Source organism: Poromitra crassiceps (assembly GCF_964638095.1).
Source record: "Poromitra crassiceps genome assembly, chromosome: 18".
Lineage (NCBI taxonomy): Eukaryota > Metazoa > Chordata > Actinopteri > Beryciformes > Melamphaidae > Poromitra > Poromitra crassiceps.
This window is the reverse complement of record NC_139636.1, coordinates 14980942-14998102: the sequence shown is the minus strand read 5'-3', so window position 1 is coordinate 14998102 and position 17161 is coordinate 14980942. Positions and strand designations below refer to the sequence as shown.

General features: G+C 45.4%; 1 protein-coding gene across 1 annotated transcript in view; it reads left to right on the top strand.

Annotated features, from left to right (window-relative positions):
• The window catches only part of magi2b (membrane associated guanylate kinase, WW and PDZ domain containing 2b), a gene marked incomplete at its 5' end in the record, with an annotated part of 101195 nt that overhangs the window by 75905 nt on the left and 8129 nt on the right, over positions 1–17161 (top strand). The window contains 10 exons of the mRNA XM_083654183.1: positions 4022–4053; positions 7317–7509; positions 7704–7819; positions 8884–9076; positions 10790–11020; positions 12635–12820; positions 13002–13287; positions 14116–14335; positions 14502–14645; positions 15425–15563. Of these exons, the coding sequence (XP_083510309.1) occupies positions 4022–4053; positions 7317–7509; positions 7704–7819; positions 8884–9076; positions 10790–11020; positions 12635–12820; positions 13002–13287; positions 14116–14335; positions 14502–14645; positions 15425–15563 (1740 nt within the window). The remainder of the gene's footprint in view (positions 1–4021; positions 4054–7316; positions 7510–7703; positions 7820–8883; positions 9077–10789; positions 11021–12634; positions 12821–13001; positions 13288–14115; positions 14336–14501; positions 14646–15424; positions 15564–17161) is intronic.

Here is a 17161-nt window from a genome sequence, read left to right as displayed (position 1 = left end):
GGAATGATAGATATTATATCATACTCTACTTTGCATTGTTTCTTTTTCATGAATTGCATTTAATTCGGGATTAAGGTAATTAGTTGCATACTGCATCTCAGGTTTAATTAAAGTGTGACAGGAATTCTTAATGCAAACTTGAGAAACAAAGAAATTAGCACTTGGTGATCCTGATACATCAGACCAACTGTAACTTAACTTGCCCGTGCTATAGTCTCAATTATTAACCATTGGAAAAATATTGACAAAATATGGCCTGGTTAAAGTAAAGTGATCATGTACTGCAACTAGTGACAAAATAGAGTAGCACAAGAATGAGTCTGGAAGACCTGGCACTTCTGGATCTTATGTGTAAAAGGCAATGGCATTGGAATTTCGGTTAAATGCATGAAATAAGGTCTGTGGTTAACAAAAGTTTAGGAAACAGCGAAGTTTGTGTTCAGCAGCAAGATCATCTTCACAAATGGCGACCACTTTCATGATTTTCGAAGGGTAAAAGCATTTTTCTTAGGGATTTTCAAAAAAACGCTTTCATAAAAGTGGTTCTGATTTGTGAAGATTATCTTGCCGAACACAAAGTGCAGGGAGTTCTGGGTAAGCCTACAAAAATCCATCATCCCTGCAGTACTCTATAATCAATCAGTTGATCATGTTAAAGTTAATAAATTATATGTGTGCCAGTGCGCACATGCACTTGCAGGATACATGCATGTGTACTGTATGTGAGCAGTCTTGATTATACTGTATGTTGTGGCACTGAGCAGTCTAGCGCCTCATGACGGTGTGGAGCCAACGCACGCCACCTGGTGGTTAACCTTTAGAAAAGCACATAGTCACTTTTCACTGTCAGATACACCAGGCTATGGCATATAAAAAGGATCCAGAAATTCAGTACACAAATGAGATTGCCTGACAAACATTTGTGCAGTCACACACATGTGCATGCACACACATTTGGATTATTTATTTCCACATAAAGTATGCAAAGGACATAAACAGTAATAGTGCAGTCAAATGCTGGGAGTCAGTCAGTTACATGAGTGCCCAGATGGCAAACACAATAATGCATACACATAAGAAACACACAGGATGATAACATGGCAGGTTGATATATACAGTTATACTGTAATGCAAGATAGCGGTCAGTATCCACTTCATGGACACACACACACACACACACACGCACACACACACACGCACACACGCACACACACACACACGCACACACGCACACACACACACACACACACACACACACACACACACGCAAACACACACACATACACACACACATACACACACACACACACTTCAATGCACAGCGTACCTTGTGTGACAAATCACTTCCCCTCCCCCAAAGATATCATATCCTCCTTCCCCCCCTCTCTATCAAACATCTCAAGTCAACGGCCCCACAGGGACTAACAGCCTGACACACAAGAACCCCCCCACCACTCTCTGTCTCTCTCTCTCTCTCTCTCTCTCTCTCTCTCTCTCTCTCTCTCTCTCTCTGTCATACACACACATGCTCGCTCTCTCTCTCTCTCTCTGTCATACACACACATGCACTATAGGGTGAAAGACGGGGCAAGGTCTTTTTAAATGGCTCATATGTGTTTGGTGTTGGATTGTGTAAACGTGCATTTGCGTTCACAGGCGAAGGATTGGCGCGCAAACAAAAAGAAACATCAACGGGATTTTGTTTGTTTACATGATTTCAGATGTGTGTTATTTGCCTGTTAGGAACGGGAGCACCAGGGCTTTGTGTGGCAAAGATGAAGTGTCAGACATCCGCTGTGTGTGTGCGTGCGCGTGTGTGTGTGTGTGTCTGTGTGTGTGTGTGTGTGTGCGCGCGCGTGCGTGTGTGTGTTTGTGTGTGTGTGTGCGCGCGTGTGTGTGTGTTTGTGTGTGTGTGTGTCTGTGTGCGCGCGTATGTGTGTGTGTGTGTGCCGGCCTGCTCTGCTCTCGCGTGGGCACTGTGCCAGAGTTCCAGTGAGCTGTGGTCGTGTTCACAGCTCCGTCCCCTGACATCCCATTTGAAGGCGAGCCAGGCGCACACGACAGACACGCTGCAGCACCAATGAGGACGCACACTCATGGCTGTGGAGAAAGGGTGTCAGCCTCCAAGAGCCAATGGGGCTGATCCGAAGGCCATCCAGCACTCCGCAGGCTAGTCTGTGAGCTTGGCCTGCCAGAGACTCCCTGACCACTGACTCGTAAGAGAGGCAGTGTGGCGTCTCGCTCGCTGGCTAGTCATTCATTTGTGTAGTTCATCAGCATGCGCAGGAGCGCTCCACGCAATCCGGCACATATGCTCGGGAATTGTATTAAGATTTAAATGAGGCTAAAGCGTGCCTGCAAGGATGATGCTGCTGTTTAAGTCGAGTGGACAATTGCCTTGTAGCTTTAGCTCACACTCATTTTCTTCAGCCGCTCATTAAGGAAAGTTTCCCCTCCAGAATGAGTTATTAGGATTCCTTAAAGGCTTCCCCTTAAGGACTGTAATCCCCACAGAATATGCTTATTAGTGCTGGCCTCCGGCAGAGCCCCCTGCTGCTGGTGTGGGGAATCATTTCAGCACCACGGACAGCTCTCTAGAAACCCCCCATTCATGTTGATGGGATTCCCGTCACCACTGATGGGGGGGGGGGGGGGGGTGGGGTGATGTGGGCTTCCATGCAGAGACTGTAATGTCAGTATAGAAAAGACATCACCTATGTAGATTAGAAGCATATATCTCTCTGTCTCTCTATTGCTCTTTCTTTCTCATTCTCTCTGTATCCTCCTCGATGTTCATGCACAGCGACGGATTCAAGCTCGACATACATTTCATTTCCAAATGGAAAACATTCGGGGGTAGCAAAGATCTTGTAAATATGAAATATGAGAAAACATACAAGTGTAAGGAATGGCAGAAATGAGTTTCAATTTGTCCATTTGTCATTCCGTCTGCACAAGGACTGTCGGTAATCTTGTAGTAATCTTGGAGTTTTGTTTGTTTGTTCTGCTCTGTTGCTAAGTGCTCTGGCCTTGTCTCTCGTCCGCATAAAAGCAAACACATGTAGTGGGGGAGAATAATTCAATGAATAGCTTTCATTGAGTCAGTGAGTGTTGTTCTCTGGCATTTCTCAGGAAATCAGGACAAATCAAAACAAGCGGAATAAATATTAAATATATCCTGATTCTAAGGGATGCTGCACAAGCACCCACGTCTGTTAAATGATTCACCGTTGTTGTTTTGCGTGTGTGTGCGTGCGTGTGCGTGTGTGTGTGCGTGTGTGTGTGTGTGTGTGTGCGTGTGTGTGTGTGTGTGTGTGTGTGTGTGTGTGTGTGTGTGCATGTGCGTGTGCCCACGTGTTTGTGTAAATACATGTGTGTAAAATTGTTATGTATTGGGTGTTTGTTTACACAATGCAGAAATTGCATGCTAGCCCCCCCCCCCCCCCCATGTCTAAATGTATGTATTTGGGTCTCAGCAGCATCAGAGATTGTCTTTGATTGCGAGCTTCAGGGAGCCTGAGCCTGTGTGGGTCAGAGTGTTGTTCTGATGAAGAGGAGAGGCTAGTCTCTTCTTCCTACAGTAGATGCTGCACCCAGCGCAGATAAAATTAGTTACAGAGGAAAATGTCTGTGTGTGTGCGTGTGCTTGTGTGTGTGTGTGTGTGGGGGGGAGGGGGGGCTGCTTCCCCCCACAGCTAATGATGTAATTATGCTGAAAACAAACGCAACAACCAAATCCGTTTAGGAAGAGTTACAGAAACAAAGCCAACACAGAGGAATATGAAGTCAGCAAACTGTGAATATTTTCCCACGTTCAGCGAAGGAGATTTAAACACTGCAGTCCAGCGTCTCAGACAGCTTTATTAAGAAGATAGCTTCATTATTAGGGAATATTCTGTGAAATTTCAAGAGAGATTTCTCCACTTGTCTGTATTTTGTTGTTTCATAACGCTCCGACAGATTCTCTGAGTCTGCTCTGTGAACTAATTGTGTTCTGTTTTGTTTTTTTCCTTCCCCTCAGGCCATATCTCTCCATGGAAGACCTCCAAACAGGTACAGTTATTGAGCCGTGCACTTGTGTTTTCTGCCAATGCGCGGTGGTGTGTGTTCCTGTCTGTGTGTGTTTGAACAGGGGTTTGCTTGTTGAAGCAGAGGGGTAAGATAGTAGCGTGTTAAGATCAGTGTTTGTCACCAGGCCCGTGTTGCCTTAGAGGTGTTTGGCTTTTGCTTTATTGTGAAATGAGCCAACCTGTCCTGACCTGCCTCTTAAAGTCTCTTAAGCCGTTTTCCCACATGCGCTTTGTACCGCTAAATGACCGGAACGTGGTCTAATGCCTGCCTTAGTGAGAACACATCAGACATCATCTCATCTCCTACAGCTGGGGCTCCGCTCTGCTGCTTCACACTCATACTGCGCCACCTACTGCTTATACTATTGACCTTGGTTTATGAAGTTTAGTTTATAGGCAATTTAGACAGGATATTCCGATATGATGAAGGTCTTCTCACTCAACTGTAAATTATAAATATTGATTTTAATTCATTATCATATCTGCCTTTGGGAAATTGAGTAGCTGTGTTTATTAATTCCATAATTTAGTTACTGAATCAAAACATATAGCTTTATATCAGGGCCAGGGTACTCAAAACTTTTTTTTATTGTAGGTCCACTTCATCAAGATAAATCTGTCCAATAACTTTAAGTACACACACATTCAATATTACAGTATAGTGGCTTGAATCAATGGAGAAATGGCGCTGGTTGCCTGTAACCAATGCCTTCCACCTGGGCACTTGGCAAACTGCTGCTATAGGAGTTTTTTTTATTATCTTCATCGTGGAAAATCCAGATTCACATCGATATGTGGTGGAACCAAACATGGTGAGCACATGAATGTGGGGGAACATTTGCTGCAATGCCTTCACGGACCACCAGGGGCCCGCAGACTACCAGTTGAAACCCCCTGGCATATGGCATGCATTGCAAAATGATTGAGGAGATACAGTACATAGGCTAGATTGACAGTGACAGTAGTCAAGTCAAGTCACGTCAAGTTTATTTGTATAGCACATTTGATACACAGAGGCAATTCAAAGTGCTTCACATAAAATGGTTGACAGGAAAATAAAAGAATAAAAGAAGAGAATAAAATGGACATTTAAAAGCATCACAACAAAACTTTAAAAAAAGAGTATAAAAAGTGCACTAAGCAACAGGCGCAGCAGTTGCAAAAAGAGCTAAAAACTTATAGAGGACTCATTGGGTTTGCATAATAGACTATATCAGAAACATGACTACACACACATATAATAGTGATTGAGAAACAGCTGTCAGCAGTTAAAAGCGACAGTAAACATAAAAGTCTTTAGTCTATTTTTAAAAGTAAGTAAGGTTGGGGCAGATCTGAGGTCTTCAGGCAATTTGTTCCAGCTAGCAGAAGCATAGTGGGTAAATGCGGCCTTCCCATGATTTGATTTGATCCTAGGGACAGTTACTGTAATAAGCTGGACCCTGCTGACCTAAGAGTTCTAGGCGGTTCGGGAGCAATTCAGCTATGTATTTTGGGCCTAGGCCATTAACACGTTCACTGCCAATGACGTGTTTTTACGTCAAACAGAATCCAACGGTTGACTGCCAATGACGTGTTTTTACGTCAAAAAAATGTTTTTTTTTTTTTTGACCGTGGGATGTGCATCTAACCCTTTTACATCTCTTATATCAATATTGAAGCCACCGAACATGTACAACCCATTCCACCGACCCACTAAGTGGCGACAGTGCTCTCCCAGACTAGAGGAAGGCAAGCAAAAAGCAGTGTGAGGAAGCCATTCTCGTGAAAATGGCTGGGCGAAAACGCGCTGATTGCTGGCGGTGCGGGATTGCAAATTTGCATAATAGATTACGGGTGGAACACACTTTGAAACACGCAGCATAAATAAGACCAGAATCGCAAAAGCTTCATCAAAGCTCTCAACACAAACCACAAGAAACGAGCGAGCCGATCCAGACTTGCACAGCGGCCGCCAGCAGACAGGCAGCAGCAGCAGAAGCAGTGAGCCTGGCAGCAGCAACGAGCTTGTGACATGCCCGCTGCAGCCAAGAAGAACACACACGGAGGGAGGAGTTTGAAGTAGAGGGGTGTTTCCTGCTGTTATGGAGGAAATTACTGTTCAAAACTATTGTTTAGATGTCTGACGTCTTACTGATGCCAAAAATGAATGGTTAAAGTGACTGTTCTATCGAATTTCACAAAAAGCCGTTTATCTCAGAATAATTTTTCTGACGCTGAAACCATGCTGTATTCAACTGCTAATGCTTACATAACTACTAACTCTACAAACTAACTCTTTTAGACAGAGAAAGCACACATTCTATTAGTTCTTTTGAGATATTGTGTGTTCACAAAATCTTAGCAGAAAAGAATCCTCGGGTCTTGAAAGATGAGCCAGAATCCTCAAAAAAACCCTCTGGCAGAACCTACCTACAGTAAAAAAAAAACGGCTGGCAGTGAATGTGTTAAGTGATTTATAGACTAATAACAGTATTTTAAAATCTATTCTATGACACACTGGCAACCAGTGTAAGGACTTAAGAACTGGAGTGATATGATCAGCTTTCTTAGTCTTCGTTAGAACTCTAGCAGCAGAATTCTGAATGAGCTGAAGTTGCCTAAGTTCTTTTTTGGAGAGACCAGAGAAAAGGCTATTGCAGTAGTCTAACCTACTATAGATGAAGGCGTGAATTAGTTTTTCTAGATCCTGTCTGGACATGTAGCCCCTAATTCTTGCTATATTTTTAAGATGATAAAAAGCTGATTTTCTGATTGACTTAATGTGGGAGTTAAAGTTGAGATCGGAATCAATAATAACGCCAAGATTTTTGACTTGATCCTTAGGCTTCAGGGATCGAGACTCAAGGCGTGCAGTGATTTTAAGCCTTTGTTCTTTGGGACCAAAGACGATCACCTCTGTTTTGTCTTTGTTTAGCTGTAGGAAATTCTGGCACATCCAGTTATTTATTTGATCAATGCACTGGCACAATGATTCTATGGGAGCATACTCAGCTGAGGAAAGAGCTATATACAACTGAGTGTCATCTGCGTAGTTATGATAGGCTACTTTGTTTTTTTGCATAATTAGGCCTAGAGGGAGCATATAAAGGTTGAAGAGAACGGGTCCCATAATGGATCCTTGAGGCACCCCACAAGTCATCCTAGTTAGGTCAGATGTGTAATTCCCAATGGAGACGAAGTACTTCCTGAGTAAATGGGTAGTAAATGGGCTTAAACTGCCTGTTGCTGCTGTTGTCCTTGCAGTTGCCCGACCAGTGGGACCCCCATGGCAGTCCCCAGACGGGCCTGTCTGTCCAGGGCGTACCCCCCGGCACGCCCTTCCCTAACCAGCCGCAGCACCGCACCTCTGTCCCTGACTCCACCGAGGGCTTCGACCTCAACAAGCCCGACCCCTACGACCTTTATGAGAAGTCTAGGGCCCTCTACGAGAGCCGACGTAAGTACAGAACCTCCTGAACCGCAAGCTTCCTCTCCCTTGCTTATTCAGTCAGGTGATTTGCGCTTAAAACAAAGAGCTAATCTTTGTAATCTCATTCTCTCGCCCCTCGTGTGTGTGTGTGCGTGTGCATGTGTGCGCGTGTGTGCGTGCGTGCGTGTGTGTGTGTGTGTGTGTGTGTGTGTGTGTCTCAGGTCCGGAGTACCAGGAAGTGGAGGTGCATCTGCTGAGGGAGAAGACTGGGTTTGGCTTCCGCATCCTAGGGGGAGACGAGGCGGTGCAGGCTGTGAGTCCGGACGCCCGTGACAAGGCTCGTATGGGACGGGCTGGACCACACACATATCTAACTTCATACACACACATGCGCATGCACACACACACACACACACACACACACACACACACACACACACATGCACGCGAGCACACACACACACACACACACACACACACACACACACACACACGCATGCACGCGAGCACACACACACACACACACACACACACACACACACACAAACACACACACCCACACACACACACACACACACACACACACACACACACACACAAACCTCATCTTACATGCACCTAACATCATCTCACGCTGTTTCTCCAATTACATTTGATCATACCTAACCTACATACATGACCCACTTACAGCGCCGCACCTCCCATACTGATATGATGCCTTGCTAACTCCATATACAGACAGAGGAACATGGCAGCAGAGTTTTTAGGAAGGTCAAATGAGGGGTGGGTGTCTGGGCAGTGTGCAGGTAAAAGCACTCACCTACCACCGCAGAGACACGGGTTCAAGTCCCGGCAGCAGTTCTTCCGACGTGGTCAGACGTTCCTACACACACAATTGGCCGTGTCTGCGGGTGGGAAGCCGGTGGGGTATGAGTCCTGCTCGCTGCACTAGTGCCTCTTCTGGTCGGTCGGTCGGTCGGTCGGTCCGGGCGTCTGTTTGCGCGGGGAGGGGAACTGGGGGGGGAATAGCGTGATCCTCCCTCGCACTATGACCTGCCGGTGAAACACCTTGCTGTCAGGTGAAAAGATGCGGCTGGTGACTGCACATGTATCGGAGGAAGCATGTGCTAGCTAGTCTACAACTCTCCCCAGATGGGCAGAGGGGGCGGAGCAACAACCAGGAACAACAGGGAGAATTGGCAAAGTAGAATTGGAGAGAAAAGAAAAGAAAAAAGGAAGGTCAAATGAGGGGAAACGAGATAGAATAAATGTTACCATGTCCATGACCCAACACTGTCTGACAGGCTAGACAAGAGGAAGGAGGCGGTGCTGATGTGATTCCACTGTGTATCCCTCGTCTCCTTCATCTATATGCTGCTAATGTTGATTGTCTTTGAACAGATTGTCATCGGCGCTATAATAGAGAACACTCCTGCTGAGCGCGACGGGCGGCTTCGACCCGGGGATGAGCTCATCTCTGTGGATAAGATGGTGGTTGCTGGGAAACCGCACAGATACGTGATCGACCTGATGCACGCCGCCGCTCGCAACGGTCAGGTCAGCCTGACTGTGAGGAGGAGAGTGCTGTTGCCTGGTGAGGAGAGTGTTTTTTATGTCACTTTGGACACATGCTGGCAATCCGTATGCGTCAATGGGGTCTACTTCTCATCTCTCTTAGAAGATCATACATCTATCCTGCATTTGTCCCGTGTTAGCACTGTCTGCAGCAGCTCAGTCCAGTTCACTTGTATTTATTTATTTGTAGTGTAACTGTCACGCTGCACACTTCACACCAAAATGAAAACATTTAACCCATTAAGACCTAAGGTGCCCTCTAGAAAAGCATTCTAAAACCTAAGTTTGAAACAACCTCCTAAAACCTGAGGGATAGTGTATGAAGTATATAGTGTATCAAGTATATAGTGAGGGATAGTGTATGAAGTATATAGTGTATCAAGTATATAGTTAAGCAATATAGCATGAGAGCCAGTGTGTTGTGAAGAATATATCCCCCTGATCAGCTGTTATCCCACGAGGCCGAGTGGGATAACTGCTGAGCAGGGGGATATATTCCACAACACACGCAGCTCGAGTGCTATATTGCTTTTATAAAACGGTTTCCAAGTATGATAATATAATAATAATAATAATACTATAAGTCCGACTCCGACTGGCATGTCATTCTGATAGAGTCAGTTGAAACACTACTGTAAGGCGGGACCGCAAGAACATGCGGGTGATTTGATTGGATCGTTCTGGAGACTGAAGTTGACATTGGCCAATCCTGGCGCTTGCTGAGTAGCTGAGAGCTTTCTGGAATCCCCGACAGGCAGCTCGAGCCGCAGCGCTGCATTCTCAGCGCTTGCTGAAGCTGAATGCTTTCTGCAAAGCCTACACCAACTAACGTTACGGGGTTAAATGCGGGGTTAACAGCCTTTCTTTTGCAAAGAAGACATTAGCCCGCATCTATTCTTGTACAAAACATCATTTTCTGCGAAGTATTAGTAAAGTTATAAGCGAAGATCGATTCACAAGGATCTGACAGCTGTCTCCGCCATTTTTTTTTCTACGTTGTCATTTGAGGTAAGCCTTATTATTACTCTCTTAGTAAGAGAGTTGCCATGGCAACCAATAACCCATGGCCATGGGTTATTGAACTCGGTTACTGGAATTATACAATGGCTGTGAACCAATCAGATTGCTTGATTTGAGAGAGCCGTTTTATAATGAGGGATAGTAGTATCTTTGCTGAAAGAGTTAATGACACAGACACTGCATCAGGTCTTAAAGGGTTCCGAATGTATGCACACACAGGCATGCAGTAGCCTACATACATTCACACTGATATGACCACATAGAGACATACCCACATGGAAACACATGGATAATGAACATGGACACGCACGCACGCACGCACACACACACACACACACACACACACACACACACACACACACACACACCACACACACACACACACACACACACACACGACAGAATACGACAGAATTCAAATTAAAAGCAGTCACTGCAGCTGATGTTTTCTCAAATGCAGTGGAACCGAACTGAGAGGGCATGCAGTAACTCAGTAGTCACACATCTCAAATAACCGATATGAAAATGAACAAAAATTAAATTTTGAGGGGGTAGAGAAACATTGCAGTACACCGAGTTCTCTACAATTTTGAGCTGCCTTCACATTAAAATGCAGAAAAAGGCTGCTGTGAATGATACGTTTTACCCCAGAGGGGCTATTTCTTTGATTTATCATGCCTATTTCGTTTTTGCCGCGTTGTTGTTCCTCCAGGTGAGCCGTGTCCCGTGAACGGACGCAGCCCCGGCTCGGTGTCCACGCAGCACAGCTCTCCCCGGAGCGATGCGGCCTCGGCTTCGGGCCCCCATCCTCCCACCGCCACCGCCCCTCCGGAGGGGTCGGCCCTGCAGACCAGTGACGTGGTCATTCACCGCAAAGAGAACGAGGGCTTCGGCTTCGTCATCATCAGCTCCCTCAACAGACCGGAGAACGCCGCCGTCATCAGTGAGTCGCACGACGATCGCTCTTATCGGGAGTCCTGAACATTGTTGCTGAATGTTTAATTGCAAACCCTAATGATTGACGATCCCAAAGGCCATTACACACCAAGAGCGACGCGAATATACAGCATGAAATTGCAAGGCGAAAGTTGACCCACCTGTCAATCACAGCAACAGATGTGTACATAAATTGATTAGGTTCATTTTGTCTTCTTCTAAAGCAGGTCAAATAACATCATACTCTACTAATTTGTCTGGAAATAAGAAAATTAAAAACAGACGTGAAAGCGAAAAGATTCTGAAAAATCGACCTTGGTTCGAAAAAATAAACGCCGCAATATCGCTCAGCAAAACTTGGTATGGTTACGGTACGGTTGCATTGACTGATAATAGGCTCGAAAAATATTATTGACGTGCGGAAAAAAATAAGAAGAAAAAAATGCCCCTGGTGTGCAAGGACCTTAAGGCTGATGAATGCCCTAGGTCTAGAGCGAGGGTTTGCATACTTGTAGGTGTATGGTACACTATAATGTAGCCTCTGCAGCTCCTTAAAAAGTTTGGAAAGTCTGACAGTAAATCATCCAACATTAAGGTCTTAATATAGTTGTTAGAGGTCTTATTTTTTCTCACCATGCTGAGTCAGGTTTCTCTGCACTGCATGTCCACTCTGAAACAAATACTAAACAGGGTAGGTAGTACAATATGCATCGTATCTGCTTTCCTAAACACAATTGAACTTCATGTCCCTTAACATTTTTTTTTGCCTCGTGTCATTTTTCTTACACTGGACATTTATAGTTTCATAAGATACTTGCATGTTCAAATAGAAACAGATGGGTTTTTGTCAGCTTTGTTTCTTTAATTTGGTGGTTAAATTGATGCTGATTTTAATGATTTGGCTTTCAGAAACCTGCAGATACACACAGAGAGTGGATGTCTTTCAACACAGACTTGTGTGATTCTTGAGCCAATTTGGAAGAACTGTCATGAGTAAACATTGCACAAATGTCTGGTTTAGTCATGCGGATAACCACAGCACTCACAAGCTATTCAGATATTATCTCAAACTATTTTATGCCCAAATTCTTGGCACCCCCTGTAGGTTTCTAATATGCATGTATATGCATATGGTACCCCATAAGTGGGTCTAGTTTAGTTATTACAATATTAAACATTAGTTCGGGATGTAAATGTTTAGGCTTAACAGTCCCTCAGAGAATTACAATGCTTGGTGCATTCAGAAAAGGTTAATTTTGGAGTGGAAATTTGTGATGTTTTCTGTCCATATTTATGGGAAATGTGTTGATAAAAGCCGTAACTCAAATGTTAGCTTCTTGGCATTTGCTTCATTTAGACATTGCCGTAAAATAGAAATAATGCTTTTGAAAAAAGCATTTCTTATAGTTTTTGAAGTATGTGAGCAGGTTATATTTTTTTTTAGAAGTGAGTTTACAACTACAAATGCATGAATGACAAGGCTCACACTGTAATATAATTGTAAATGTTATCCTGGGAGGAAATGTGTGTTTTAAAATAGAAGTCTGTTTTAACAGCAGTAGGTGTGACACCTTTAATCCAAACTGGTGCTGACAAGCAGCGTGTTGTTGCCTATTTCCAGCTGTGCCCCATAAAATAGGACGTATAATCGAGGGCAGCCCTGCGGACCGTTGTGGGAAGCTGAAGGTGGGCGACCGGATTCTGGCCGTGAACGGTCAGTCCATCATCAGCATGCCCCACGCAGACATCGTCAAGCTGATCAAAGATGCTGGGCTCACAGTCACTCTGCACATCATACCAGAAGAGGGTAAGTGTGACAGGAAGGAAGCACAATTTGTAATACCGGACGGGATACATGTCCCAGTTATTTAATTTTACAATTGCAGCTTGTTTTTTTCACTTTGTATTACAGCCTAGGCATAACTTGAGATGTTCAGCTCACATTGTCAGGTGAAGCTTCTCATGTTACCGTTCCCTCTCCGCTGCAGATGCCCACTCTGGGCCCAGCTCAGAGAAGCAGAGCCCGATGACCCAGAAACACAGCCCCCAGGCCCAGCCCAGCCCTGTAGCCCAGTCCGGCCAAGCGGCCGTGCAGCCCGGCCAGACAGCCACTCAGACGGGACAAGCCCCTGCCCAGCCTGGACAGCCCCCGGCCCCGACAGCTGCTACCCAGCCTGCAGCGCCAGCCTCCCAGCCTGCTGCGGCTGGAGCACAGCAGAGCCCCGTCACGCAGCCTCCTGGCCCTCCGCCACAGCTCTACCTCCACGACGGCAGGTGAGACCACCCTGATAGTCATAGTACTGTCATAGTAGTAGTAGTCATAGTAGTGTAGAGGTAAAAGCACTCGTCTACTACCACTGCAGAGACCCAGGTACTGCTGGTCTACAACTTTCCCCAGACCACTAGAGGATAGTAATAAAACTTTTGTCTCAGTGAGACTCCATCTTAGTCTCAAGCCGATATCTACTTTGTTGCGTAACACCACTTAGCTCTGAATAATTCACCTTAAGGTATCCCTTCTATAATGCATGAGGCCCAACGTTCGGGCTGAAAAGCGAGAAGAAGAGAGCTATGTGCATGCGTGTGTGTGTGTGTGTGTGTGTGTGTGTGTGTGTGTGTGTGTGTGTGTGTGTGTGTGTGTGTGTGTGTGTGTGTGTGTGTGTGTGTGTGTGTGCATGCGTGTGTGTGTGCACATGTGCATGTGTCTCCGATCAAGACATGAGAGTAGCATTCCCAAGGCTGTGGATGTATGCCCTTAGCACAAGAGAGAGAGAGCTTGATAAAAGTTTCAAAACAGTGAGTGATATTTCCATCCTTTTGTGGTGAGCCTTCCCAGCTGCAAACACAGCAGCAATCCTGATGCTCCCGTCCCTCACAGGCCAAGCTAAGCTCAAACGATAACATCCATAAACTCTACAGGGTGTCACAAAGACATGATCGACTCTCACAAGTGAACACTAATAAAAAACCATGTGTGTGGACATGTGAGGCCCTGTGCACTGTGCAGTAGTCCACCTCATGCCTGTTCTAAATCTAATGATAATGCCCGTGGCTCATGGGCCAAACCTCTCCTCTGACTGTGCACCTCTCTGCCCCCTGCAGGTCAGAGGTGAAAGCCAGACAGGACGTTAAACCCGATATCCGCCATCCTCCATTCACCGACTACCGGCAGCCTCCCGTGGACTACCGTCACCCACCGGTGGCTGATTACCGGCAGCCCCCGACGCTGGACTACCGACACCCACCTGGACTGCTGGACTTCAGACAGCACCCTGCAGCCACGCAGTTCCCTCTGGGACTCCCTCCAGACTTCAGACCACAGGTACAACTGGACTGTTGGGGTTGATTATGTGTTGAGCACAAAAATGCACATATTTTGGTTGTGTTCAGTTATGCTGTCACACTGCAGCTATAGGGTGTTTTTTTATTTGTTGGTGGATATATTTGCTGTGGGCTTGTTGTATGCTGAGTACTGATTTTGTCTGCAGGACTTTGACTACTTCACGGTGGAGCTGGAGAAAAGCGTAAAGGGTTTTGGCTTCAGTATCCGTGGGGGCAGAGAGTATAAGATGGACCTATTTGTACTGCGTCTTGCTGAGGACGGTCCGGCCATACGCAACGGCAGAATGAGGGTGAGATGACATGGATGAGAACAAAAACACTGCAGGAGATGATTGGAATAATTATCCTTGAAAAAGAGTTACTAATGTCAAATGTTGTAATAAAGTAATCATCACTAATGCTGTGGCTGTTCTAATCTTCAGTTAAAGAGTGCTGCAGTCAGTATGTTGATTATTATGTTTGTTTTTTCATTAAAATCATATGTCATTTTAGTCTGTAATTGACATAACTGTGTCTATATGACATGACATGTTTGACTCGATAAAACTTTAACACATGGGAGTTCTTCATTTTACTGTCTGCCCCTCCATCTTCTTCAGTGGAGTGGCAGTAGCAGCCTAGCGATTAGAGAAGCAGGCTTATGACCAAGGAAGTCACTGGTTCAAATCCCAGAACCAGCGGGGAAAATATGTTTAAGGGAAAGTGAATGAGTAACTCTCTGCCCTGCCTCAGCAAGTGAGCAAGGCACTTAATCCCCAGCTGCTCCAGTGGAGCCGCTCAGTGGCTGACAGCAGGAACAGGTAGCTGTAGCCTACTGGGCTTGCCTGGCTCCAGACCCTCCAATCCGCCCACTCCACCCAGTTGGCTGCTTCTGAAGAAGGAAATGGAGTCTAACGAGAAAAGGAAATGGAGTCTAACGAGTTGACAATTCAGTCTGATATCAGATTACTCGTGAGCAGCTCCCACTGGTGTGAAAGTGAATGTGAAGCAGAGTGTTGCTGAGTCAATTTTCCCTGATAAACTGAAGGATTAAACATAATCTCCTCTGCCCTCTCCGTGTCTCCTGCAGGTAGGGGATCAGATCATAGAGATTAACGGGGACGGTACGCGCGACATGACTCACGCCCGCGCCATTGAACTCATCAAGGCAGGAGGCAGGCGGGTCAGGCTGCTGCTAAAGAGAGGCACAGGACAGGTGCCAGATTATGGTGGGTTTCCCCCCAATGCAAACCCAAGTCTCTCGCTGTGAATATCCTACTTCCCACCTGTCTCTCCTTATTGTTCCCTTTCTCTCTCTCTCTCTCTCTGAAACACATACTAGAGATTAAACTTCATTCCCGTATTTTAAAGTCCACACTGCAGATGCTGTATGTTTTACTCAAGAACACATTAACAAGCATAACCTTACAAGCCTAACCTGATTATTAATATCTTTCTGCATTGTACTCCCTGTCCCGTGGTCTTCTATTCTCTGTCATCTGAAATTAAACTTGTCTTGATGTGAAAAACCATTTTGAACAAACAGTAGTGCAAAAAGTCTAAGCTAAGTCTAAGCTTTAACCTATATTTGTTGTAACCCCACTGCTTTAAGTCTAATGATTGGTATAGGCTTTTACTTGCCTTCCCTTAGGAATGGTACCTTCCAACCTCTCCATGTGCATGAAAGGTGACACACTAAGCTCCCCCTATTTCTTCTTAATGGGCCACTCTAAAGACACGGTTTGTGAAAAACTGCATGTCTCTCTCCATACTGATTCTTCTGTGTGCAATGTAGCTATACTGCATGCATTTTTGTGCCTGCATGATCGCATGAGTGTGTGTGTGCGCGTGCGTGTGCGTGTGTGTGTGTGTGTGTGCAGTGTTGGGGAAGCTACTTTGAAAGCATAGCTTAGGAAGCTACCAATTACTTCACCATGGAAGTAGTTGAAACTACAGCAAAGCTACCCTGGGAGAAATGTAGTTTTTTGAAACTCCAAAACTACAAGCTACACAGAAAAAGTAGTTAAAACTACTTTGTAAAATAAAGCATTACATTTACAATGTACATGTGTGATATATGAAATAAAATATAATAGCCTAATTCCAGCAGAAATATGCCTCTCAATTGAGTTTATTGACACCCAATACATTAAATGTTATATTTTTGTTATTGTAAACAAATCTGGGTTCTTCTGGGTTTTGTTTGATCAGATAATAAACAGTAAAGACTTGACTAGGATTGGTTAAGGTTAGGGTAAGAATTTCAGGGCAAGCCAATCAGAGGCAGTATAGACTGTGTCTTGCGCTAGGATTGGTTCAAGGTTATGGTAAGAATCTCAGGGCAAGCCAATCACAGGCAGCTTAGGCTGTGTGTCTTGTTAAGAGTACAGTTAGTGGACAGGAACCCCTCACCAAAACATGCAATATCCTGGTCGCTGAAGTGGTGCCTCCTCGTTCGGGGTACCTGTTCGGAGGGAGGGGAACTCGTTGGAATAGCGTGATCCTCCCACGTGCTATGTCCTACCGGTGAAGCTTCCCCTGTCAGGTGAAAAGAAGCGGCTGGCTACTGCCCATGTCTCGGAGGAAGCATGGAGCCAGTTTCAGCTGTCCCCAGATCGACAGAGGGTGGAGCAGCAACCAGGATAAATAAATTAAAATTAGCACTAAAGGGGGATAAAGATGGGGGGGGGGGTCTTTGTGGAAGAGTACAGTTAGTGGGATCCTGGCTGACTTCACGGTCTATGGTGCCTTCAAAGCGATCAGGACAAAGGAAAAAGGGGCAGTCCTGTCAAAAGGGGGTTCTGGTTCAACAGTAGGCCTAATGGGA